Source organism: Salminus brasiliensis, chromosome 1, assembly GCF_030463535.1.
Source record: "Salminus brasiliensis chromosome 1, fSalBra1.hap2, whole genome shotgun sequence".
NCBI lineage: Eukaryota > Metazoa > Chordata > Actinopteri > Characiformes > Bryconidae > Salminus > Salminus brasiliensis.
Window position 1 is genome coordinate 15,464,164 of NC_132878.1, and position 25,578 is coordinate 15,489,741.

Here is a 25,578-nt window from a genome sequence, read left to right on the forward strand (position 1 = left end):
TTTTTAAAGCACTCCTTTAGAAATATTTTCTATAAGATAAGACATAAAACATATTTCCAAACATTTTTGAGGAACTTTTGAATGATTAGATGTATTTTTTTATTTTTATTTTATTAATTACAAGTTTATTTAGGAGAGGGAACAATGCCTGCATTGATTGTAGCATATCAGACATAGCATGGCCTTTGTACATGTTGTCTTTTACCCTTTACTCCCACAATATGTTAAATTGCTAAAATTGTCATGGAAATATTATTGAGATTCTGGAAATGTTGCTTGACTGGGATTACATATTTTAGCTACTGATGCTATTTTTTTATACTGCTGTTAGTAATGTAGCCCTGTTGTGGACAGAAACACCAGCATCAAATCTTACAGTGTTTGTTATAAATGGATACAAATATTTGTCAATTTATGAATAAAATACTACTTAACACACTGCATATCATGGCTGTCCAATGAAAAACAAGTATCTCCACAATGATGACTACAGGAGAAGGCAAAGCAGGTTAATGTAAAATAAATACATTTCAGGTATTTTAGAGCATTTCTATTGGTCCATTCACCCAGTGCTATTTATACAGTGTACAGAACAGCTACAGGGTTCAAACTATGGAGAAAACTAACAACAGACAAAAATGGAGATACATGTGTTTCATTGGACAGCAGTGATATGTGCCTTAAACACACTACCAACCTTTTTTAAATCGCCCATCGAATATCCTTATGTCTTTTTGTCACAGTCATTCTCTCCCAATTTGACAACAGATGTACACATTTTAAAAACAATCACTTTCTAACTTGCAACCTCCTTTATATATAGCTATCATTCACCCATAATAAAATAACACCAGACTGTTCCACACTATATGTACAAATGTTTGTGGACATTCCTTTTAGTGAATACACTCAACATGTCTAGTCCCTGTAGAGAATTACTGCCAATAGGATAGGATTCCCTGGAGCAGATAAACATGAACCTTTTGGCACTATGCTTAATGCCAGGCATGGGCTAGAGAATGGTATAAAGCCCCCCAGCACTGAGCTGTGGAGCAGTGAACCTGTGTTCTCTGGAATATTGGTTGGTGCTCCACTTAATACTTTTGGGATGAGTTGAGGAGTTGGGGATGAAGTGGCGTGGTGATCATCTAAAATCCTGACCTCACTAATGCTCTTGTAGCTGAATGCAAACCAGGCCTCCCAGCAATTCTCCAAAATCTCGTAGAAAGCCTTTGCTGGATAGTAGAGACAGTAACTCCAAAAAAAGCAGAATCAACTTTTTTTAATACTCTTGATTTAGGATGAAACAATAAATAAGCCAGTGTCAATAAAACAACATTAAAAAACATAGAAGCGGTTGCACCTGCAAGAGCGGTTCTACAGAGCAGTCCATGTTCTACAGTGAATTTAAGATAACACAACTCTGCTGTTGGCACTTTTACTTTTAAATCCTTGTTTTTATTAGGATTTAGAGAGTTTGTACTGAGAGGCTTTTAATGCACTCATTTTATGTATGTTGTCATTTATGGAAGTCATGGAAAATGTCTTGGAAAGGGTCTGGAAAACTGTGGGAACCCTGTCATGCAAATACAGTGTATATGTGCAAATGACAGGTGTTTTCTCTTTGGAGGATGTGAACTTGGAAAAATTACTGACCAGGAATGCCCAAACCTTTGCCAACAACTGTTAATCTGGAAACAATTCTGAAACCGGGTTTACTAAAGCTCCTGCAGCATGCAATTCATAAAGTCAGTGCACAGCGTTGCAGTCTGCATCACCGGAAGCATCTCTCATGCTGCATGTCCTCGGCATACGTGAGAGCCTGGCGAATGTAGTCCTGTCCTGGATTTGAGGGTGCTGTCTCAGAGCTGCCTGCCTGGCTGGAAGGATCCTGAAGCCCAGCTTTGGCGATCTGCTGGAACAGCTCCATGGTAGTGTAATCACTAACAAACACCATCGCTGGCTTCGCGGCAGCTGTGGAGACGCAGTCTGTTGCTATAGCGTTTGAGGAGTCTGCCATACTGTTGTCTCTGTTTTCTGTACTGTCTGTGTCAACTGGTGGGACGGGCGCAGAATCCTTCTCCTCGCTGTCTATGGAAAAGGCATCCGCAGATATGGAGTTTGTGAGGCTCGTCCCATTGTCCTCCGCTGCTGCTGCAACAGGAATAAGGGTGTCCTCCACATAGTCCTGAGAAATGAGGGCTCTGGAACAGCATGCATCCTTTTTGACCTCTACCACAGTCACATGTTCCTCAGTCTCCTCAAGGTTCTGCTTGTAGAGGGGCTCCATCATCTCCTGACAGAGAGTTAGGAGAACACTGCTTATGCATAGAACAGCACTCAGAAAGGTATTAATATTAATATGACAACTACCCTCCATAAAAGGTTCTTCAATGGTTCTTATTTACATTTTTTAAAGAACCCAGACTCTTGATCTTATGGTAAGAGGAATGCTTGAGATTGTGATGGAGAACCTGCTGTTAATAGTTCTTAAAATAAAATCTCTTAAACATAGTTCTATATACCACCAAAACAGTTCTACAGTTAATATTTATTTATATATTCTTTATGATGAAGAGAACCTGCTGTGCATAGTTCCTTAAAAAATGGGCACATGAGGTTCTAAAATGGCAAAAACGGTTGTACGGTTATCTATAGTGTATTGTTCTTTAAAAACCTTTAAACACGGTTCTGTATAGCAATCAGAAGCGGTTCTGCTGTTGCTATTGTTGTTACTCATGAAGAAGAACCTGTATTTTATTGTTCTTTAAAAGTCTTGGTTCCATAATCAACCAAAAGGGTTCTGTTGTTGCTATTTTTACTCCGTATGATACAAAAACGTTGTGCATAGTTCTTAAAAAACCCTTTAATGTGGGTCTGTATATCACCACAAAGGGTTCTGATGTTACTGTTGCTACTGTTCATGATGGAGAGCCTAGTGTGTATAATTATTTATAAATCTTTTAAACATGTTTCTAATAATGCAACCAAAAAACGGTTCTGCTTGTTGTGGTACTCAGCTATTTTATGTGAACTGATGTGAGTAAAGGGGCTGGGATAAGGAAGAGGGGCTGTTTAATAATACATGGAAGCAGTTGCACCTGCAAGAGTGTGTCCATCTCCTAAGGTGAGTTTAAGATAACACAACACTGCTGTTGGAATTAGAGAACCTGCTGATCACACATATTTCAAAAATATTTTTTAACCATGATTCTGTATAGCACCAAAAAGGGTTCTGCTGTTGCTATGCTTCTCTAGCTTAGTAATGAATAACTATTTTTGCTAAGAGTGTAGAACTGGTTACCCAGCTGAAGCAGATTTCACTCATTTCACACTTTCAAGAGTGATACTTATCTGCAAAGCACAGTTTAAATCCCACTCACCAGTTCATGGCCTCCTTCAATTTTCTGCACGGCATTACTGTTGCAGGGATTTGGGATGCTCGGCCATAACAGATTCTTGGATCTAGGTGATAAGATATGTTAGATGCCATCACACTACTGAGACTGTGTGGGTAACGAATGAATAAAGTTAAACCTAAAGAGAAAGTTAGATTAATTGTTGGCTTCACCTTTGCAGAAGACGGCAGCAGAGATGAACGGCCAGTAACAGAACCACAATCCCCACAATGACTGCTGCCAGCATTCCTCCTATAGCCACCGCATCTGGAGAGGGAAGGCACTCAGTTATAATGTTTTGTGATCTGCTGATATAACCAAGATCTAAGCGGTGGAAGGACTACCCTGACTCATATACTGGCAAGATAAACGTAAGATAAACGATTTTAATCTAGTCTACATATATAATATTAAGATTATGTAACTTATTAATAAACATTTACTTGTTTTCAACAATTATATCTGGATACAAAAGTGGCAGACAATATTGTTTGCTTCATTCATTAGTTCTCACAACAATCTCACAATGAGAAATATTATATACACACTATATGTCCAAATGTTTGTGGACAGCCCTTCTAATGAATGCATTCAGTTACTTTAAGCTGCACATATTGCTGGCACAGATGTTCCCGTAGAGACACATTGCCAATAGAATAGGACTCAGATAAACATGAGCAGATAAACATAAAGCTATCAACACAATGCCAGGCGTGAGCTAGCGGGGCATATATAGAGGGTGCTCCATCTAATACTTTTGGACTTAATAAGGGATAAGGTGGGATAGTGATCATACAACATGCTGAGCTCACTAATGCCCTTTTTTCAAAATTCTGTATCCCTTGATTCCGTATATTCTTAATTGTGTAATGAGATTTCTATCCTTTGTGAAAATACTCCTTTGTTTTTTGGAACAGCGAGCACCAAGAAAAGGTTGCATAGGATGAGGCCGAAGATTGAGAGAAGTTTGAGAAGATAGCCTTGATAAAACCATAGGATTCGCAACTAAATAAAAAGTTGTAGTTTAGGGGTCAGCATACAGCTGATCATATTCTCATTAAAAAGGACCTCAGGGTCCCATGATTCCTTAACTGCTGCTTAATTATATGTTCAGTAGGGTAAGGATAACTTAACCTAAGCTAAGGAGTGTAGCCTACTTAAGCATTCTGCTTCTTAAATAACTTAAATTGCCTCTCTAAACTCAGGAAGTTAGTGTTTTATAGCAGCATCAAAATGAATTCACAAGGTTGTGAAGGTCCAGGTTGCCATAACAAGAGAAATCTTCACGATAGTCAAGTCACGATAGTCAAGTGACACTGCAATCTTTTCTTGTTCTTTTATATTGCAATATAAAAAAGGGTTCAATGATCCAACATGTTGTGATATTAATAATGTACTCAGTATATCCAAGATTAAAATGCATGAAAATGAACTGATTAAATAAATGATAGTGGGCAGAAATAATCTGTCTCTGGTAGATATGTCAAGGAAAATGAGAACCATACAAATGTTCCTTTTATATAAAGGAAATCAAAGAAACAATGAAACTATCCTGAAACAAACATATGTTAATGCCTGGTGTAAACAGGCTCCTTGTTAAACATATCATAAACATATTTCTGATAAAAAGCAAAAACTTGCCTGGATTTGTCTTCAAGGTCATAAAATCACTACGCCTTCCCTCTCCTGCAGCTGTGTATGCGGACAGTTGCACATGATACATTCTTCGGCTTTGCAGATTCTTCAGTTCGTAGCTGTTCACATGAGGGTCCACTGTGATGTCTGCAAAGAGAGATACTTACAATGTGAAAGAATTCTTGGTGTTTATTGTCTTGTATGTTGTTCTATTTATGCTGTTGTTTAGTTTCACGTGATGATGGCCACTGTGGGAATAAGCTTTAGTGTGTAGGTGTCTTTAAATCCAAGGTTTTCAAGGATTTGTGTCAAAAAACGTAACTTCAGCCTAACTTGTCTTTCTCTATTGAACAAGTGTTTGATTTAAAAAGGCCAGGTCCGAATCTGTCAGTATATTAACTGAGGCCATGAGCTGCAAATCAGGAAGAGTTTATCAGGAAGTCTCTCAGTGTATCACCAATGAGACCTGTCAATATGTGTAGTAAGACTCAAGTCTCATTCTTGAATGTAACACCTGACTCACTTTTTTCACTGGTGTCAAGTGTGTCAACATAGTAGATGATATAGCCTCGCAGGAAACCACGTAAGTCCTCCTCAGCCACTGGGAGCCATGTAAGCACACAGGAACTTTGAGTAATGTTAGAGATGCTCAGATTCCCAGGAGCAGCGTGTGGTGCTGAAAATAAAGACGACCTTTTAAATGTTACTGGGTTTGGATATATATACTTCAAGTGCACGCACAGAACAACCAAGTGTACATGTTTATAACAATGCATCTGTCAGGCAAAAACCTTGCATTTCCATTTGCCATTTTTTACTTTTTGGCATGATTTAAATCTGGCAGTGGATCCTTACGTTGTGTTAAAATGCTGTGATGAATGGACCAACAGAAATGCTACAAAATGACTAGGAATAAAATCTTTTTACATTATTTTTTGAAAGGACGGTTTATTGTTGTTGGGGATACAAGGTTTTTTGTGTGACAACAATGATATATAATAATGATCTATATAAAAAGGCACTGACTTCCTTCTAAGAGATAGGCCTGGGCTCTTCCATAGGTCCACTCACTGTTGTTCATGTTCTTTAGGTTGCAAGTGTCTTTATCTGGCCTGGCGTGCAGGAAAAAGTGGTATTTCTTATAGGGCTTAAATGTACCTGCAAAATCAAACACAACACAAATGATTTTTATCAACTGTTGAACACTGCATATCGTTGTTGTCACACAATGTCTCTATTTTTGCTGTTACTTTTCATTTTTGCGTATTGGTAGTTTTTCTGTGTTCAAATATCATGATAAATGGACCAATAGAAATGCTCCAAAATGACTTGCAATAAACAATTTTGACAGTGAATTTCAATTAAAAGTTAAAAAGTTTTTTTCCTCCTTTTGTTAAGTTGCTTATATGGAGATATAATGTTTTTGAGTGACAACAACGACATACACAGCAATAGAATGAGATAACCTTACACCTTACACATCACCTTACACAACTTGTTAAATATAAAATACTAAAATACAAAACTCCAATTATTCAAATATACAGTTTTCGATTAGTCCTGCTTTCCATTAAAAGTAATACATGCTTCACAAAATCTCCAGACATTGTCTCCAAGCAGCAAGCCCACCCTTCACAGTTATAATATCCTACAAAAAACAACTTTTCTGCAAATCCTTTTTATGCTACACATACACTTTTTGGGGGTTCTTATCAGTCTTATTGTTTTAAAACATTTCCCTTTATTAGTTCAGCGTTTAAACGACAATGTGTGTAGCTTAACCTAGAATGTATACTAATAAAGAATTTTCATTTTTCTGCATCATTTTAAAGAGGTAAACTCATACATAGTCATCTATTTTCTATGCATTACACCTTGACATATGCAAGCCTTTTTTGTATTTTTTTGAATATCTCAAATGATTAGAATATTTCATAGATCAAACAGAAAAGGATAGGCAATTTTGGAAATGTCCAACTTCTGACAAGTATGTTTATTAATATGCCTTGTACTTGGTTGGAGCTCCGTTACCACAAATTCCTGCATCACTGCAATGTGGCTGCTTTGACAGTGGCCTTCAGCGTGTCTGTATTGTTGGGTCGGGTGTTTCTCATCTGCCTCTGGACAATGCCCCATATTCTCTATGGTTCAGGTCTGGAGAGTTGACTGGCCAATCAAGCATGGTCAATATCATGGTCAGGTAGTAGTTTTGGCACTGTGGACAGGAGTCTTGCTGGCCAGGAAATCAGCATCTCCAGCAGATGGAAGAATGAAGGGCTCTAAAATTTCCTGGTAGATGGCTGCATTGGCCTTGATAAAACACAATGGACCAACACCAGCAGATGACATGGCATCCCAAATTAACACACTTTGGCGCACTGAGCAACAGTCCAGTCCTTTTTTTTCTTAGCCCAGGTTAGAGGCTTCTGATGTTTTTTCAGCAATTCTTTGGCTTAACCTACTGATGAAGGGTGTTGATGATCATCTTCTGGACAACAGACAAGTCAGCAGTCTTTCACATGATAATGGTTGTGTGTGCTAAACTAAGCTGAGAGATACACAGCATTCAAATTGTTTGAATAGTAATTTACTCAAACTAGAAATAAAACATTTGAGATTTCTGTTTTTTTATGAGATAGTAATACAACCATACTGATTAAAAGTAAAAGAAAGAAAGGGCAGAAAATCCTTGAAAAACACTTTATGGGTAATGAATATAAAATAAATGACAGTTTGCCTTTTTGAAAGGAAGAATGATGCACTAGTAGTAGATAAAACAAAAAGATGTAGGAGGATAAAAAGGGAGAAAATGAGGTACCATTTTGAGTTGTAACATCATGTTGTTCTTTCTTCTTAAAGAAGGACTTGTAACTCGTTTTCTCTCCAGTTGCCCACCATTCTACAGAGTAGCAGGCATACTTCAAGGACACATTTTTATACCATGAGAGATTGAAGCTTTCAGGGCTTTTCACGTCAACATTAAACTGCCCATGCCAAGCTGTGAACACCAAACACATTTGATTAGAAATAGCATGGCATTATAGCAAGGGTGCAAAATATGGAAAAGAAAATCAGAATTGTAATACTTGAAGACATATAGTATTGTCTATTGTGATTATTATATTTTTTTCTCATTTACAAACACATTCAAAAGAACAATTGCATCATTAAATCATTATTTTTTTATCAGCAAAAAACAATTTAAACAAGAATAAAATGAAAATAAAAATAAATGAACAAAATACTGTATGTTATAACTGACATCTAGGTAACTGGGTGGCTGTGCAGTTTGGCTACAGCATAGACTACGGCGTAGATTCAACACTGAAGCATTAACTGGCCTTTACACTACAGTGTTGTTGGTTTCAGGCACTTTAGAATTGGTCTAAATTTGTTTTGTTTTTTTAATGAAACAAATTAAATTGATTGAATAGTTTTCTACACCCAGAAAATAGTTTTGTAATGTTAATGATTTCAGACAATTAGGATAAAGTCATGTTAAGATATAAGATAGTCATATTGCTCATTCTTGTACCATGGAATTGGCCTTAAATCAGAGTTAGACATAACTGCTATGTGGCCAGCTTTAACTTCTTTGTAGTTATACTGACAGCACCTCTAAGAACCTAAATACGTTTCATAAGAATCTGCAGATTGTCAAGCAAACCCGAACCGTAACTAGCACAAATCACAGCCATCCTGCACATTGATCTATAATGTTGTAGAACAACGCCAGGTCTCTTGTGTGTGAAGGACAGAAGTACTTCAGAGAAAGCTAGCAAAATGGTAGGACAAGCACGTTTCTGTTATGACAAAGTCCTGATCCTGAGTAAGGTTAAGGGTTTTTGGGGGTTTGCATAGTGGCACTTACTACCCACAGAGGTCTTTGGCTGTATTTGCATATGAAACATTCAAACATCTAAATTCAAGCCCTGCTTGTTTGGTATTAGCAAGCACAAAGTTTCAATTATTCTATAACTATAACTAAAAATAGAGATTCATCAGACCAGGCTATGTTTTTCCAGTCTTCAACTGTCTAGTCTTTTTGATAGTTGTTTCTTTACACAATTCTGAGTCAACTCTAGACAGCAGTTCTAGAAATACTCAAACCAGCTTGCCTGGGACCAACAATCATCACAGTCATGAGGCCACACCTTTCCTCATTCTTTGGTTGATGTGAACATTACCTTAAGCTGCTGGCCAATGTCTGCATTGTTTTATGCACTGCCCTGCTGTCACACGATTGGCTGATTAGATCATTGTAGTTGTACAGGTCATCATAATTAAACCAATAAAACATCAACAGGTTAAGAAAAGGATCTCTCAAGACTTCATTAGGGCTGGATCCTGCTGGATGTTATGGACTGTGCTGCAGGGTTCTGGAGTACTCCCTGATCCAACTAAGCCCTTCTGAGTTGAAGCGGGTGTGTTAGAGGGGAAACACACAACCTGCAGGACAGGTGGTCTCCCAGGGCTAGTATTACAGTATAATCAGGCAAATGATGTATGCATGGGAGACATTCAGCTTTGCTTGTCTCTTCAAGTGTTGATCTCCAAATGCAAAAATGCTCTGTAAAAGCTTTGCGCAAAAGAGACAGAAGCTACAGTGCTCTCTCGTGCTTGATAAGATCAGTGTACTTTATGCAAGACAATAAACACTGGGTTGCCACTGAGGAAACCACTGTTCTCTCTCAAAAAAATGCAGCTCATCTCAAGCTAGCCAAAAACATGTGGAAGTTTAGAGAAAACATAATAGAGCATACTAACCCCAAGACCTCACCCCACTGTCATCCAGGAAGTCAGAAACCTCAAAATAAACAGCCTGCAGTCAACTACATAGGAGCCAAGTGAATGTGCGCCATTAAATATAATTCTAGGTTAAGAAACCGAAGAAGACCGTAAGGAAGATCGTAGATCGAGGAAGATTGAAATCGTATCTCTGTATCCTTTAAAGTTCCAGTTTAAGACACAAGAGAAGCAGTGCAGCCCATCAAGTATACCATGCTGCTCCAGTAACAGTCCTTATGCAGGACTCCTGACTCTACATTCACCTACATTCACTGCGTGACATAATTCAAGTCACTGGAGATAAGAGCATCAATTCACATATGCCATTAATGTACATGCAAAACAGTTGATTAGTAAGTATCTGATTTGAGTGAATTGAGTTGACTCAATAAATAATTCCATTTTCTATATGAATATATAAAGAGTCTTTGGCTGTTCACCAGCTTGATCTGAAGCAAGACATCCCAAACATATTGATAGCAAAATTGTATTATTTGTGATTGACCAAGTCATAGTTTAATCATGGGTCAGTTTTCCATATATTATTATTATTATTATTATTGTTGTTGTTGTTGTGATGATGATGATGATGATGATTATTATCAGTAGTAGTATTGTTATGATTATTATTATTATTATTATATTACAATATTACTGGGATCAAGACATGCCTAACTAGATCACACATTTGAATGAAGCTTCTGTCAAAAAAGGCCAAGGTATTCAACTACAATCTATATAATATAAGTAACTAAATATTACATTTCACTGATGTCCAATGAAAACCATGTAACTCCATTTTTGTCCATTGTTTTTATTGTCTCCATGGTTTGAACCCTGTAGCTGCTCTGTACACTGTGTAAATAATTCTGGATGAATAGACCAATAGAAATGCTCTAAATTATTTGGACTAGACTCTTAGTTTACATGATCTTACATTATCTCAGACTTGTTTTTGCCTTCTCCTTTAAAGTCACCATTGTGGAGATGCAAGTTTTTCATTGGACAGAGACGATATGTTGACCTTGACTTTTTAAACCGTACATAACACTATTTATTATTATAATTTTTTGGTTATTATCCCACCCCAATCTGTATCTGAAGGAATGAGGTATAAAATACTGTTAACACTAATGTGAGACGTAAGATATTATGTACATAGGATGTTATAATTAGCATTTATTTATTATTCAGTCACTTATCTTTATATAAATAAATGCCATTAAACTTTGCATGAGTTTATAGTACACACAGAGTCACGCAAAAATGAAATCTGGATCTTTACGTTTCCTTATTAACCTACAGCAGTTGAGGCCCATTCATCAGCCTGGACTGATTTTTGAATGAGGCACATTACAGGGCAATCGTCAGATAACATGTTCAAATATCATTGAATATCAAATATCAAGCCATAAACAAGAGCTTGTCTGTCAGTGATAGTCCATTTGGAGTGGTCAGTGGAGCAGATTTGTTCAAGACAGGGCAGAATCATATATTGCCTGAATTTACAGACCAGTTGTTGGCCTACAATTTAAATAAAGTTCACAGGTCTTATTTTAGGACCAGTTATGCAACTATGTACATCACTTCAGGGGGTTGCATGTTTCCCCCTTCACCACTGAATGGAATTCCACTATTTTTCCACATTTTCTGTAGCTGAGATGTAAACAAAGTCATACAGAACAACTTTGGTGTGTAAACTAAAAAAAATATCTTTCCAAAATAATCAGCTTAAAACGTGCAGCAGTCTTTGTGGACACATCTTTTTAGCCAAACATACTGGATAAACCTTTGGGCAAAGGTTGAAAAGCGCATTTCATACCAAACCACTCTGACTGACTTACGGAAATACCCATTAACATATAAGCAAATCATATTGTACTTATGTAGCTCTTGTGCATAAGATATGAGATGAAAGAGAAAAAGTAACATACCATGCAAATCCTCTTGGACCTCTACGACTCCATATGCAGGGGGTGATGCCCCAGCTCTGTTAAAGGCACTGATGTTGATGTTGTATGCAGAATAGCACAGAATCAAAGTTATAGTTGGGCTTCTGAGGATGTAACTGCTCACTCCAGCAAGTTCCCCAGATGGCTTCCAAACTGTAATGTTATAGCCCTCCACTGCCTCACTGTGCACATACTGAGAGCATGAAAAACCAGTCAGCAGAGTTTACAGAATACATGGATCTACAGCATGTCTGCAAACAAACGTTTGGTGTTTCTAGGACATGTAAGCATACTTTTAAGTTGTGCATTTAGTCTAATGCAATGCAAAAAATAAGCAGTGTCTAGAGAGCAGTTAGCTTATTAATGGTAATGCAGTATGCAATGACATTCGGACAGGAAGCATCCAAACAAAATTAGTGTGGCCAAAACGCTCCCATAGGAATGCACTGAAATGTGTCCTTAAACTTTTAACAAATAATTCATACACACTTTTTGAGCTACAAATACCACATTTTCCAAAATCGTAGAGCTAATACCATAGTCGTATGATTTATGGGATTTTGATGCAATCTAACACACAGTTTTCATATCTTTTTCCCCCCATAGGAATGAATGGTGGAAAGTTTAGAATGATCAAACCGATGATGTCACTCCTCCCACACACCAGCTGAGAGAATGTGTGCAGCAACCATTAATTATTTCCCTTGCTCTCCAGAACTGTCTCTGCTTGGATGAGCTTTTGGGCAACAGTTTTGGCACCCCACATTTTGGCCAAAGCTTTGTGGACACAGATCTATTAGCCAAATGTACTGGCTGAGCTTCTGGGCAAATGTTTGCTTTCGCTTTCGAGCTACAATTATATGAAATTAGGACCCCTAACCTCATTTGATAACCCTAGGCTGAGCACTTCCTCATTTTAAACTCTCAGTCATGGAGGGCTTTGACATGGTCAGGAGGAACTATTGGCTGTAAGAGCAAGTTACAAGCTGTTTTCTGTATTGCTGGGTGTGACTCTGCTGGCTGTACTGTAGTGTTCACTCTTGCATTACCACTGTTTACACTGTCAATTCTTTTGGCAGATAATTAATACTAAAAGCAGCTTTAACACAAAAAGACAATAACTTGCTGAACAGAAATTGTGTAGTGATCAAAACAAGACATTTGTAACAGTCTGAACAAAATGAACAGAGTTGTTTGAACCAGCAAATACTCTTAAGATTTCTTAAGATTTCCTTTTTCAAGTCAGGAGGAACTCACAATCTCTTGAATCATCTGGGTTATGAGCTCCTCCATGTTTAAGAGTCTGAAGGTGGATGAACGATAAGTCAACAAAAGTCAAAAGTACATGTAGTTTGACCAGGCGTGCCCAAGCCTTTGTATAAAATCTGAAAAATGGAACCTTAAAAATGTGTGAGATCCTGACAAAACCAAAACATGTGCCCTACAGTAGCACTCTTCCTATCTGATAATGTGGTAATCCAGTATCTGAATTTTGATACATTTGCTGACCAAGAATAGTGTTGGCAGGCATTCTGGTAAGTTTTAGTTAACAAACTTAATTAGTTAATTTGCCTCTAATCACATGAACTCATATTTTTAAGGTTTTCTCTTTTACAGCTTATTAAAAGCCTCGTTTAAAAAAAAAATAAATCCCCAAAAAACAAACAAAAGTCCAGATTCTCACAGCAGAGGTTCACTGTCCAACTCCAAGAAATTGTGCTTGAGGTAATTTGTAAATAAACTAAGATAGCAAAGCAAAGACTGAACAAATGAGTAAAAGGAAGGTCCACTGTACCTGCCACACCACAATTACTTTCCTCTGTCCAGTTTGGAACGGCTCCAGAATTATTTTCGTTATGGTTGGTGTGTCTACAAATTCTGGTGGGAAAACCGCACAGACGTAAGGCTTAAGTTAACGCTTTTATGAAAGGTTATTCAAAGGTTTCCCCATTGGTTTGGATATATGGCCTTTATTTGATGTAGACAACTGTTTACATTACGTGGATGTTCGTTAAATGTCATAAAGCTTCTTCACATTCATATATCTCAGTTACAAAAGGTAGTTCTTCTATGGCATGTTTTAGAGACAGATCAGCATCCTGCTTCATTAAACACACTTAATTCAGCTCATCATTATGAATTCTAAGTGTCTGAACAGGGACGAATCTTTGCAGAATGGTGGCTTGGAAGGAATCCACTGCTGTTATTTTGAGTATTTGAGTATAAGAGGATCCACTAGCAAAGTCAAACAAACAGGGTTCAGGATTCACTTGTGCAAGATGCCATTTTGGGCTAGGTTTAATCCTGGACAGGTATTAGGCATTTTCTTGGGCTACACAGCATTTCCTATGGATGTTCATTCTATCTAACAATTTTGTCCAAGGACAAGTACAAGTATAATGTGCTCAAAACCTCACCTTGTGGGATACTAATGACCTCACTCAAGGGGCACTGTGGACAGTCTGTAGTGACCACACATTGTATCTGTATCTCATAGGACAGAGATGAGTTAAGATTTCCCAAAATGCAGTCTTTGCTGTTCTGGGACTTCACCTACAGTATAAAGGAAGTGTAGGATAAGGAGGAAAATTTGAATCACCACAAATTAATTTATTCCACTGGCCTATTAATACATCAAACATGTGTAAAATGGTGCTAATCAGTATAATTGATCTCAAGCTGTAGCAGTTGAAAGATGTTTTTTTTATTATTATGAATACTAACCCAGATTTCCCTAGTTCTCAAAACATTCTATCTAGGCCTTCAGTGAAAAGATCTGCTCTATCATATGCTGAAGTACTTCACTGTATGATCATGGAAAGAAGGCCAAACCCAGCAGAAAGGATGTCTGTATCTTTGAAATCAGTTCACAAGTACTGTTGTTTACCTCTTTCCACAACGTGCTGTTTTGTTCCCTGTACTTCAAATAAAAATGCTTTACACTATTATCATGCCACTCAGCTGTGACACTTAAATTGCCGTGTCTTCGTGTGAATATCACATTACTCTTATCAGGTGGGCCACAATGTACTGAAATACAAGAAATTAAAATGATTAAAGTGGAAAACACTAATGGAGGCAATGAGGTGTCTTATAACAGTTATGTACCCCAGATAATACACTGCTCAAAAAAATAAAGGGAACACTCAAATAACATATCCTAGATCTGAATGAATTAAATATTCTCATTGAATACTTTGTTGAATGTGCTGACAACAAAATCACACAAAAATCATCAATGGAAATCAAGTTTATTAACCAATGGAGGCCTGGATTTGGAGTCACACACAAAATTAGTAGAAAAACACACTACAGGCTGATCCAACTTTGATGCAATGTCCTTAAAACAAGTCAAAATGAGGCTCAGTATTGTGTGTGGCCTCCATGTGCCTGAATGACCTCCCTAAAACGCCTGGGCATGCTCTTGATGAGGATCTCCTCCCAGACCTGGACTAAAGCATCTGCCAACTCCTGCACAGTCTGTGGTGCAACGTGACTTTGGTGGATGGAGCGAGACATGATGTCCCAGATGTGCTAAATCAGATTCAGGTCTGGGGAAAGGGCGGGCCAGTCCATAGCTTCAATGCCTTCATCTTGCAGGAACTGCTGACACACTCCAGCCACATGAGGTCTAGCATTGTCCTGCATTAGGAGGAACCCAGAGCCAACCGCACCAGCATATCGTCTCACAAGGCGTCTAAGGATCTCATCTCGGTACCTAATGGCAGTCAGGCTACCTCTGGCGAGCACATGGAGGGCTGTGCGGCCCTCCAAAGAAATACCACCCCACACCATTACTGACCCACTGCCAAACCGGTCATGCTGAAGGATGTTGCAGGCAGCAGATCGCTCTCCACGGCCTCTCCAGACTCTGTCACGTCTGTCACATGTACTCAGTGTGAACCTGCTCTGTGAAGGGCGCCAGTGGCGAATTTGCCAATCCTGGTGTTTTCTGGCAAATGCCAAGCGTCCTGCACGGTGTTGGGCTGTGAGCACAACCCCCATCTGTGGACGTCGGGCCCTCATACCATCCTCATGGAGTCGGTTTCTAACCGTTTGTGCAGACACCTGCACATTTGTGGTCATTTTGCAGGGCTCTGGCAGTGCTCCTCCTGTTCCTCCTTGCACAAAGGCGGAGGTAGCGGTCCTGCTGCTGGGTTGTTGCCCTACTACGGCCTCCTCCACATCTCCTGGTGTACTGGCCTCTGGACACTACGCTGACAGACACAGCAAACCGTCTTGCTACCTGAGCCACTTGTGTGGGTTGTAGAGTCCGTCTCATGCTACCATGAGTGTGAAAGCACCACCAACATTCTAAAGCGATCAAAACATCAGCCAGAAAGCATAGGTACTGAGAAGTGGTCTGTGGTCCCCGCCTGCAGAACCACTCCTTATTGAGTGTGTCTTGCTAATTGACAATAATTTCCACCTGTTGTCTATTCCATTTGCACAACAGCATGTGAAATTGATTGTCAATCAGTGTTGCTTCCTAAGTGGACAGTTTGATTTCACAGAAGTTTGATTTACTTGGAGTTATATTGTGTTGTTTAAGTGTTCCCTTTATTTTTTGAGCAGTGTATATATATATATTTCAGTTTCAGTATTACAGTTGCACTCCAAATTATTCAACAATTTAGGTTCATTAGCAGCATTTACAAACTCCAACCAATCAAACATAAACTCTTTAAATAGATCAACACAACTACTAGAAGTGTGAACTGATGAAAGTGCTTTCTCCAAATTCAACACAAAATGGCACAGCAGTCTCAGAATTATTCAATCCCTTTATAACAAGCCCCTTCAGTACTTAGTAGAGCACCCTTTTGCTGTTATGACCTGCCGCAAATATGATGCACAGACACCAGATCAACTTCTAGCAGCATTCCTGAGAAACCTGAGCCCATTCGTCATGGACGCTGGCCTCCAGTTCACTAATATTATTGTTTTTGCATGCTGCAACTGCCTTTCTCAAATCCCACCAAAATTTTTCATGGGGTTCAAGTCACTCCAGAACCTTTCAGGACTTCTTCTGAAACCAAATTCTGGTGGACGTAGAGATGTATGGGGTCATTGTCCTGTTTGAAGCTCCAAGCTAATTTGCAATGGGGGTTGAATAATTTTGAGTGCAACTGTACTACAACTACTATTATTACTACTACTCCAACTACGACTACTACAACCAATAATAATAATAATAATAATAATAATAATAATGATTTACTCATTTTTAAGAGAGACCCGGTGAACTTTGCAAAGATGCAATTCTTCTGATCTTCACTCACTGCAAATGCATATGCAGTCATGTTTGCAGATTCTATGACAAAAGGCTTTGTTTTCATGCTTTGGTTCTCCAGTTGTCTTTGATTACATGGTTTCCTGCCAGAACTACAGAAACATTTTATTTCACACAGTGAAACAGAACAGTAATGGCGGCCTGTGCAAAAGCTTAGACATTCTTTAAGTTGTACAGTCTTTGAACTGAAGGCATTTTTAGGTCCTACATAGTTAATTGGAGACAGGCTGAGAATTGTCATTAGGGACTGTCAGCTGATGACAATATCAGAGCCTATTACCCATGGGCCTCTGTAACCAGCAGGCTGACTTTCTGATAATTTTGCTGATTAACTGATTCTCACAAAGTTTCTTAAAGGAAATCTAATCAAAACTGGCCTTCATGACTTTTCTGTTTGTTATTAGCATATTTGATTAACCCATAATCATCAATCAAAATGTAATAATTTTGCCTGCATCTAAAACAGGCTAAATGACAAAGCAACAATGGATGAGGAGGAGAAACAATACTCCACCCAAGATTAAGAAAAACACTCAACTAGCTCAGAGACCCTCCCTTCTATCATATATCACTCAGAAACGTGTTGCTGCGCAGAAGGAAAGAGCACAATTTAAGACCATGTGCTTCCTGTAAGTCATGTCAAATAAGCCACAGCATCTTTTTAGAAATTGCTGTTAACACATCAGTGTACAGTTCAACACGCTTCAAGAACAACACTAACTGCCACCTCATCCTACCCACCCAGATTATGCTCTCTTGGACTTCTCTTGGGCCACAGAGGATACTTTATTATTTGCAATTCAGTCTGATCTCTTGAGCACCACACAAAAATGCCCTACCTGCTGTTGTGTAATTCTGTACATTTTCATGATGGAAACGGAAACTTACTGTTGTGTGAAGATGTGGAGATTATAGCTGCTGTATTGTTTTCTGAGACTCCATGTGCATCTGTAATCAAGAATTTGAGTAGTCCGCCTCCCGAAGCAATAAAAAGCACTGAATTCTGAAAGAAAAATCAATGATGAAGAATGGCACAGTAAAGGAAGTTTTACTTTACTTGATTGCAGTGAATTTAATTTGCAATTTGACTTGCAAACAATTTGATTGCTGTGGGTCTGGTCTAAGCATGTTGAGGTGCACAGCATTAAAAAGGTTTTTAGGAACAGACATTTTTACATGTCACCCTAATTTCCATGACAGAAAGGGAGGGCCATGGTTGTTTACTTTGAGTTAGAATGTCCGAAATCTGTTGATTCAGATTACAACCACAGCGATAATAAACACACACTGACTGTACTTACATGCAGTTCATAATCAGATTTTGGTAGCAATCTGATCAATGCCTTTACATGCACTTTTATTCCGGTCTACATGAGTCAGGCAATAATCAGAGTTCTGCTTTGCCACCAGCCAATAAACTCACAGAATAAGACGTGACATAAACGTCATGTAAAATTTAAACTTCATACTGCGGCTTAATTTAGACATCAAACCACAATATGAACAAACATCATCCAGAAGATAAAGAATATATAAATCCTTCTGTTTGGGTGGTGCTCCAGAAGCTGTGGTAAATGCTGCATGATTATTTCTGGTACCACGTCTGTTTTCAAGCATGTGCAGACTGAGAAATCCGAGGATACTCCGGTTAAGAGTAATCTGATTAATGAGCTGAAATCCAGCTCTGTTTATCAGATTTCTTAATCCTATTTCTATTCCTTACTCTATGAATCTAAGACATTGAAGTATGCTGTTTATATGAGCATTTGATAACTGCAGAAATCTGATTATGAATGGACTTTTGAGTGCATGTAAACGCACTTAATGAGTAATATAATATGCTTAGTTAGAGGATGTCACAATAATTGGATGAAGAAGGGAATTTCACATGAACAACAGTGTTCTGAACCCAACGCAAAAAGGCACCATATAACTTATATTCACCACCTTTATAAGAAGAGGACCTGCGTCTTTGGTTAAAGGCACTCATTTAAAAAAATCCACCCAAATGTCAGTACGTCTGCTCTTAATATTTTGTGATTTGTGATTCATTCTATTCTGGATGCTATTGTGGTTTGCTATTTCTGCCATCTTTTCATTGTATATGTCTGAAACTGATGTTCTCATGACTACATGTCTTATGGAGAACCATATGGAGGTCGGGTTTGCCCCGTTGCAGTGAGATGCTCATGTTTGTATATGGTTCAAGCTACATATCTGCATGTGCTCTGGTTGTCTAATTACAATCTCCGACTTGTAATAGACAACTTTGTTCAAATGCTGTCTTTGATGTTTGTGTAATTATGGTTGCTGGCCAATTCTTTAAGGACGAAGGTGACTAATTCTAATTTTTAATGATAACTGCATTTTCTCAAATTTGTAGTGAGGTGGAATATATGTTCATTGATTATCACTATTGTGTAGTATCAGCTTTGGCCATTTTTAAAGTTCTCTAAAAGCTGAGGTTTTATTGAAGGCTCAGCACCAGTATGAATGGCTGGCTAAAAATTGTGTTATGATCATTCACAGTTCACAGTTATGAGTGATAATTCAGAGTTGTGACCTTGAATATTGCTTGAATATGCCGGTATTTCGGCAACTAGTTTCACGGCTTCAGGTTTAGATGTTTTGGGCTATTCATGATTTCACTGTTTTGGTGTAGATATATATATTTTTCACAGCTGTTATCTAGTCTGGTGGTGATATGCTGCTCTCCAAATCGTGCTTTAACATTTGCATTTTCCCACTTAACAGCTTTGATTAGTGCTAGAAGGGATTCCACAAGTGGGCTGGGTGTATGTCAATATTTGGGGGCGTACCTAAAATGAGTCAAATCTGTTACATAACAGTTTTAACATAGTCTGACAATGACTTTTCAGTCTAATGGAGCCAAAGGAATATGTGGAAAGAAAATATTTTAAAGAAATATTGGGTCATCACATTACCTTTAGTGGAGTTGCACTGTTGTTGACATATGTCCAAGTTCTTGCATCTGCAGTCAAACACTGGAAAATAGCAGGTAAATTGCAAACCATTTCAAAACATGAGGCTAAATCTGTGATATTTCAGTCACAGCACTCTCGTAACTGATATTCACCAATAATTGTGTGTGGGGTTCTTCTTTTCTCAAGGGTAGCTTATGTAACATGGCATCAAGGGTTCTTGGGACTATTGAAAGAACCTGATTCTTTAATTTAAAAAAAAAAAAAAACTAAAATAGATGTAAGTTTGGACAACTCTAGTCAATATACATGTGCTTTATGTAATTGAAAATAAGTACACATTCTCTATAGTAAACACATAATTGAAATGCACTTAAGTTAACTGATTGGGGAAAACAAAAAGTTGTAAAAGTGTCTGCTGTTTACTTATGTCCACTTATCAAATATCAACGACTGACTGACCACAGAAATATTAACTGCTCCAAAACTCTTTTCAAACAAACTGTCAGTAAAGTCAGTAAAACAACACAGTAGAAATGCTGCCCAGCCTGTTCCCTTTTTTTAAGTAGAATGGGTGGGGTGTTATCATGGCGTTGTCAACTGAACACAATTGATGTCCATGAATTGCTCACTACTGACAGACATAGTACAACAACTAATTGGTAAATAGTGAACTACTGAATATTGATACACATTGTGCAACAAGTGAATAACATATAACATGTAGCTACTGTTTTCTCATTCAGTGGTTACATCTTGCCAAACCCTTATTTATTTAAAAAATCTATATGTAGTAACACTTATTTGAAGTTATAGTTTTAAATGGCTTTACTTCTCAACTCTTATAGTCTTAGAGTAAGTAAGTAAAGAAAATATTTAAGAAATGCTTTGAAAGAGAGTCAATGAGGTAAATTACAAAACTAAACACCATCCAGTTTAAAATAATAAATGTTTGTAAAATGCGCCCAAACATATTATTAAGCAACAGAAATGTCTTAACATGAAGGTAACTTTATAACTTAATTAAATAATTAAATGGAACCAACAAAACAGCTAGGAATGCTGGAAAGCTCAGCCGTAAGACAAAAACTCTTCAGTCTGTAAAACTCATCCAGGTACGTTTCTCTTAACTAGCATTAAACAGACAAATTCGGCATAAATCAATTTTTTACTGAACCTCACTGTAAATTGTGAATATTAATTTTTCTTTTCAAGTCTAAGAAATAAGAAAGATGAACTATACAGGTTTAAGTCAGCATAACTGTTGTTCAAATGAATGTGAATAGTCTACTATCAGAAACTTTTTGCCATTGTAGCATTGATGTCTGAATCATGTAAACAGATACATAGTTGTCAAATCAAGTGAAAATATGTCAAATGCTTTCGGTTTTAACCAGAAAACCTTAAAACTTACCCCAAATGTAATTCAGAAACTTCATACATAACAAGATCAATCGTGACAGCTTTATCTAGAAAGACTACAGAACTGAAAAAAGAGAGTGATGTGCTAAAATGAGCTCTGACTGTGGAAAACAGCCGAAGGAGTAATACTACAACCTACATGAGTAATATTGGTAGCATGTAATAAGATTAAATAATGAAATACACAACACAGGAACTCTGACAACTGTACACCTTATCTCTAAAGCAGCAGTCACCAGGTCACCTCTTGGAGATGTTACTTTCCTGCAGGTTTCACCTGAAATCTCAATCTAATAATCTGATCTCATTTCTGCTGAAGTGACTGCTGAAGGAAGAAATTAGATAAGGTTTGGATGTTAGATAGGTTTGGAGCTGAGGTCTGCATGATCTCTGGGAGCATTTGCAAGTCTTGACATGGGTCACTGAATCTGTTATATTACCTAATGATAAGAAAACCTCTGATATGATTAATCAATACACTTCAGAAGGCTGCACAAATACAATCAGTAGTATTGCTGTAGATCTTTGACTTTCAACTCTTCCTCTAACTACAGCATAAGGTTGCGTCAGTACTACAGTAGTTTTTGCTGTTTATTTGTATTGAATATGTGTATTTTAATGCTGATGTTTCATTGCTTTATACTGTTATATGTGTTTTTGGGATACATTAAGATTGAGGTTATATTCTGATTGTCTTTGTAAATAACAAATATATAAAAATATGCTTCAGATTTTATCAACTGTTTAACCAGATTTCAATTGTTCACATTTGTCTAACTTCTGAAACATCTATTCTGTAGCTACTAAATAAAAAGCTATGGACAATATTAAGCCTGATAACTCCAGTTAAACTAGTATAACAAACAAGAAAACTGTAAATACAAAAATTCTACATGGCTCAACTGCATTTTTGCATCTTCTCTTGTCATGAACAGAGACTGAAGCCTAACACGTTCTCTGATAAGCTACATGAAATAAAACTGCCACCTTTTGTATGTTCTAGACCCTCATTTTCCCCTGTCATGGCCTCACTTTGCATCGCTCCGCTGATGACACACTGGTCTATTTGAGTACTGGTTTCACCACAGTCACTAATAACTCGGGCCGGTGCTCTGGTATCAACTCAATTCTTATCAAACCTTCACTCAACCCAGGTTTCTTTTAAAATGGATTCTGATAGGTATTATTTTCAAATACCTGAAATACTTAAACTGTACTTTAAATAGACTTGAACCCTTTAACGCAGAAAGGCTTGTTACACTCTAAGGCGTATTATTCAGTAACTAGAGGGACGTCTGTACAAACTGATGAGACCATTCTTTGGTAATAGAAGCTTGTAATAACACTTTCGGCCCACTGGTGGTCCATAGGCTGTTTAAGGTAGCTAAAATAAACATCACTATTAGACTACATGTCAGCGCTAAAGTGTGCCAGAGAACACCTAGACAAAGACCAGGACTTCTGGAACAACATGCTTTTACACTAAATAAATACATATTTAGTCTTGCAATTATTATTACTATTTTTTTGACTGCAGGGGTCTCCTCCTTGCACACCTCCTATGAAAGTTAAACTTTCGTCTCTTTCTTGGCTCCTCTTCAGCACTGCATAGGTGTTTAGGTTCCCATGTGTGCTGTGCTGATGTACTGCTGCTCTTTCCCCTCACATGCTGACTATTAGGTTCGTTTTCATCTACTTTTGTCCTGCCCTGTCATTTGAATACTATTATAAAGTGACCTTGCGTTTAAGAACGGTGCTAAATCCGCTAAATTATGAATGTTATGGTTGCTGTTATGGTTATTAGTACAGTTATAGAGTTCTTCAACTGTAAAAGGTTCTTTAATAATAATTGCAAGACTGAATATGTATTTATTTAGTGTAAAAGCATGTTGTTCCAGAAGTCCTGTTCTTTGTTTAGGTGTTCTGGTGTGGCGCAACAGATAACAGCACTACCTGCCACTGAGCTACCACACCATGTGGGAGACTGGGGTTCGATTCCTGGTCTGGCTGACTGTGGTGCTGCGCTACACCAATAAGAGTCCTTGGGCGAGACTTCTAACACTACACTGACCCACCTCTGTAATACGAGTAACCTTGTAAGTTGCTCTGGATAAGAGCGTCAGCTGAATGCCATAAATGTAATACTGGCAATTACACCCAACAACGCAGAAAAACACTGAAATACGGTTCCTCTCAGTGATGTAGAACCAACTGTACAAGGTTATTTATAGAATCTTTTAAAATGCCTTTACACAGCACCTTAAACTTCCCCCTACTGTTATGAGTCAAACAACCTTTTTGTAGAGTGTAGCTACTCTGGCATTTCGTTTTGACACTGATAGTGTGCAAAAAATCCGAGACACAATTGTTGTGATTCGTCTCACAGTAACATGGAAAGATTTCATACAACAACTAAAAACATTGTAACCAACAACACCCTTTAGCATTTAGCAATAAAGCTATAAAGCACTTTGTAAGTCGGTCTGGATAAGAGTGTCTGCTAAATGCCGTAAAAGTAAAAGTAAATGTACTTCAACAATCAAGAGCAAACCAAACTAAATGTCTGTGATTCAAATAAGACCAGCTTCTCCAAAACCCTCTTTGAAAAGTATTTATATATATATATATATATTTGTATATAGTTTGATCTGTTTAGTTTTATTACTTCCATCTCTCTGTTTGAATATTATATTTGGATGTTTGAATATTTAAAAAAATGGTTTTCATGGGGTGTCAGAATTTTTCACATGTATGGCTTAACAATGTCAGCCAATATTAATAAATCTTGATTGCTGCTGTCCAATAAAAACAACAAGAACAAAAGTCAAGAAAAAATTTTGGGGATACATGTTTTTTTTTTTTTGCTGGACAGCAAAATATATATTAAGAGAGAGAGAGAGAGAGAGAGAGAGAGAGAGAGAGAGAGGGAGAGAGAAAGAATTCCCTGTATGATTTGTCTTATATTATCAGCCAATTTGTTACAATACTTTTACACCTTGTGAGGTTTGTCAATAAAAGCAGCCATATTTTGTTTCTGTGTGTTTCTCTGTGGGTTTATAACACTGTACCTAAAAGACGAGAAACCAGTCACTCCAACCTATTCCACCCCAAACTATGGGCCAAGTAAACTTAAACTTAATATTTAATGCTTAAAGCAAGATTAAATATGAGCTCATACCAAATCAAACATATATAGACCAAATCTACGTATCTGTACTAAATGTACTTGTACTTAGCTCTCTGTATACATGTCAGTATAAGCCATATATACAAGAACAATTTTGTTTCTTTAGAAAATACATACACAGCAAACTGAAGGCAACCTCACAAGTGTCTAGGAAGTTTCTAGGAAGTGTACTAACGTGTGTAATTGTGTATTACACATTTGCTATTAATGCTCTGCTATTTTTTACAGTCCTCCATTCATGAGACACCCACACGATGCTTCAGCTCCACTCAGCTCCACTTTCAGTAACCTGAAAACCAGGCTTTGACCGGGGTCTAGGCTTTAATGGAAAGTGGAAGGAGGACTGTGAAACTGAATGTTACAGGGCTTTCGAAGAACATGTTCCGCGTACTGGCATCCTTACGGTCTTCCAGGTCCAAACCACTGCTGGGTTTGGGCTGGAGGAAAGTCGCTGAGATACACCGGTGATAATCCCATGACCCCACCAGTATATGCAACCAGTATACACAACCAGTGCGGGAAGCCCTTTAACCTAACACTGACCCCAAAGCATCCCCAATACATCCCAAATACTAACCTGCTGAAGCTTCGGGGAGAGTCCAGATCCAGCCGAGGAGAACCCCTGAGGAGGAAACCAGTGAAGAAAGCTTCATTGAGCTCAGTGACAGGGCGCATGGTCAGTGAAACGACGCACCTGAAGTCTGAAGTTTGTAGCGCGAGAAGAAGAAACCTCACCGTAAGAAAGGCGCAGCACCGCCGCGCGTGCACGCATGGTGGCTGTCTGGGGTCGAGTCTCTGCTGAAAGGTGCAGGTCTACAACTTCGAGGGGTATTCCTTCACCACGTCAACACACGCGCAGCGTCCCCACTCCTCAGAGGCTCTCAGTGTCGTGACTCGATGCGCGCATAACGGCAGAGCTGCTCACCAGCAGCAGCCTCAGCTTCGTCATGAGGCACCTCAG

At 38.1% G+C, this 25,578-nt stretch overlaps 1 protein-coding gene across 2 annotated transcripts; it reads right to left on the reverse strand.

The window, feature by feature from the left end:
- Positions 1–1,267: 1,267 nt before the first annotated feature.
- Positions 1,268–25,578, reverse strand: LOC140573555 (interleukin-6 receptor subunit beta). Of its 2 annotated transcripts, none has more exons than XM_072693001.1 (16): positions 25,353–25,578; positions 25,195–25,239; positions 20,012–20,071; positions 17,955–18,069; positions 16,995–17,158; positions 14,661–14,803; positions 14,191–14,326; positions 13,569–13,651; positions 11,756–11,966; positions 7,848–8,031; positions 6,060–6,187; positions 5,557–5,709; positions 5,040–5,180; positions 3,572–3,665; positions 3,384–3,465; positions 1,268–2,293 (listed from the first exon to the last, which is right to left on the reverse strand). In XM_072693001.1, exons 1-16 carry the CDS (start codon positions 25,387–25,389, stop codon positions 1,775–1,777), a joined length of 2,295 nt encoding a protein of 764 aa, XP_072549102.1. In that variant the 5' UTR covers positions 25,390–25,578; the 3' UTR covers positions 1,268–1,774. The 2 variants fall into 2 exon arrangements, with proteins under 2 accessions (XP_072549102.1, XP_072549093.1); XM_072692992.1 differs by having other exon boundaries at positions 1,268–2,296.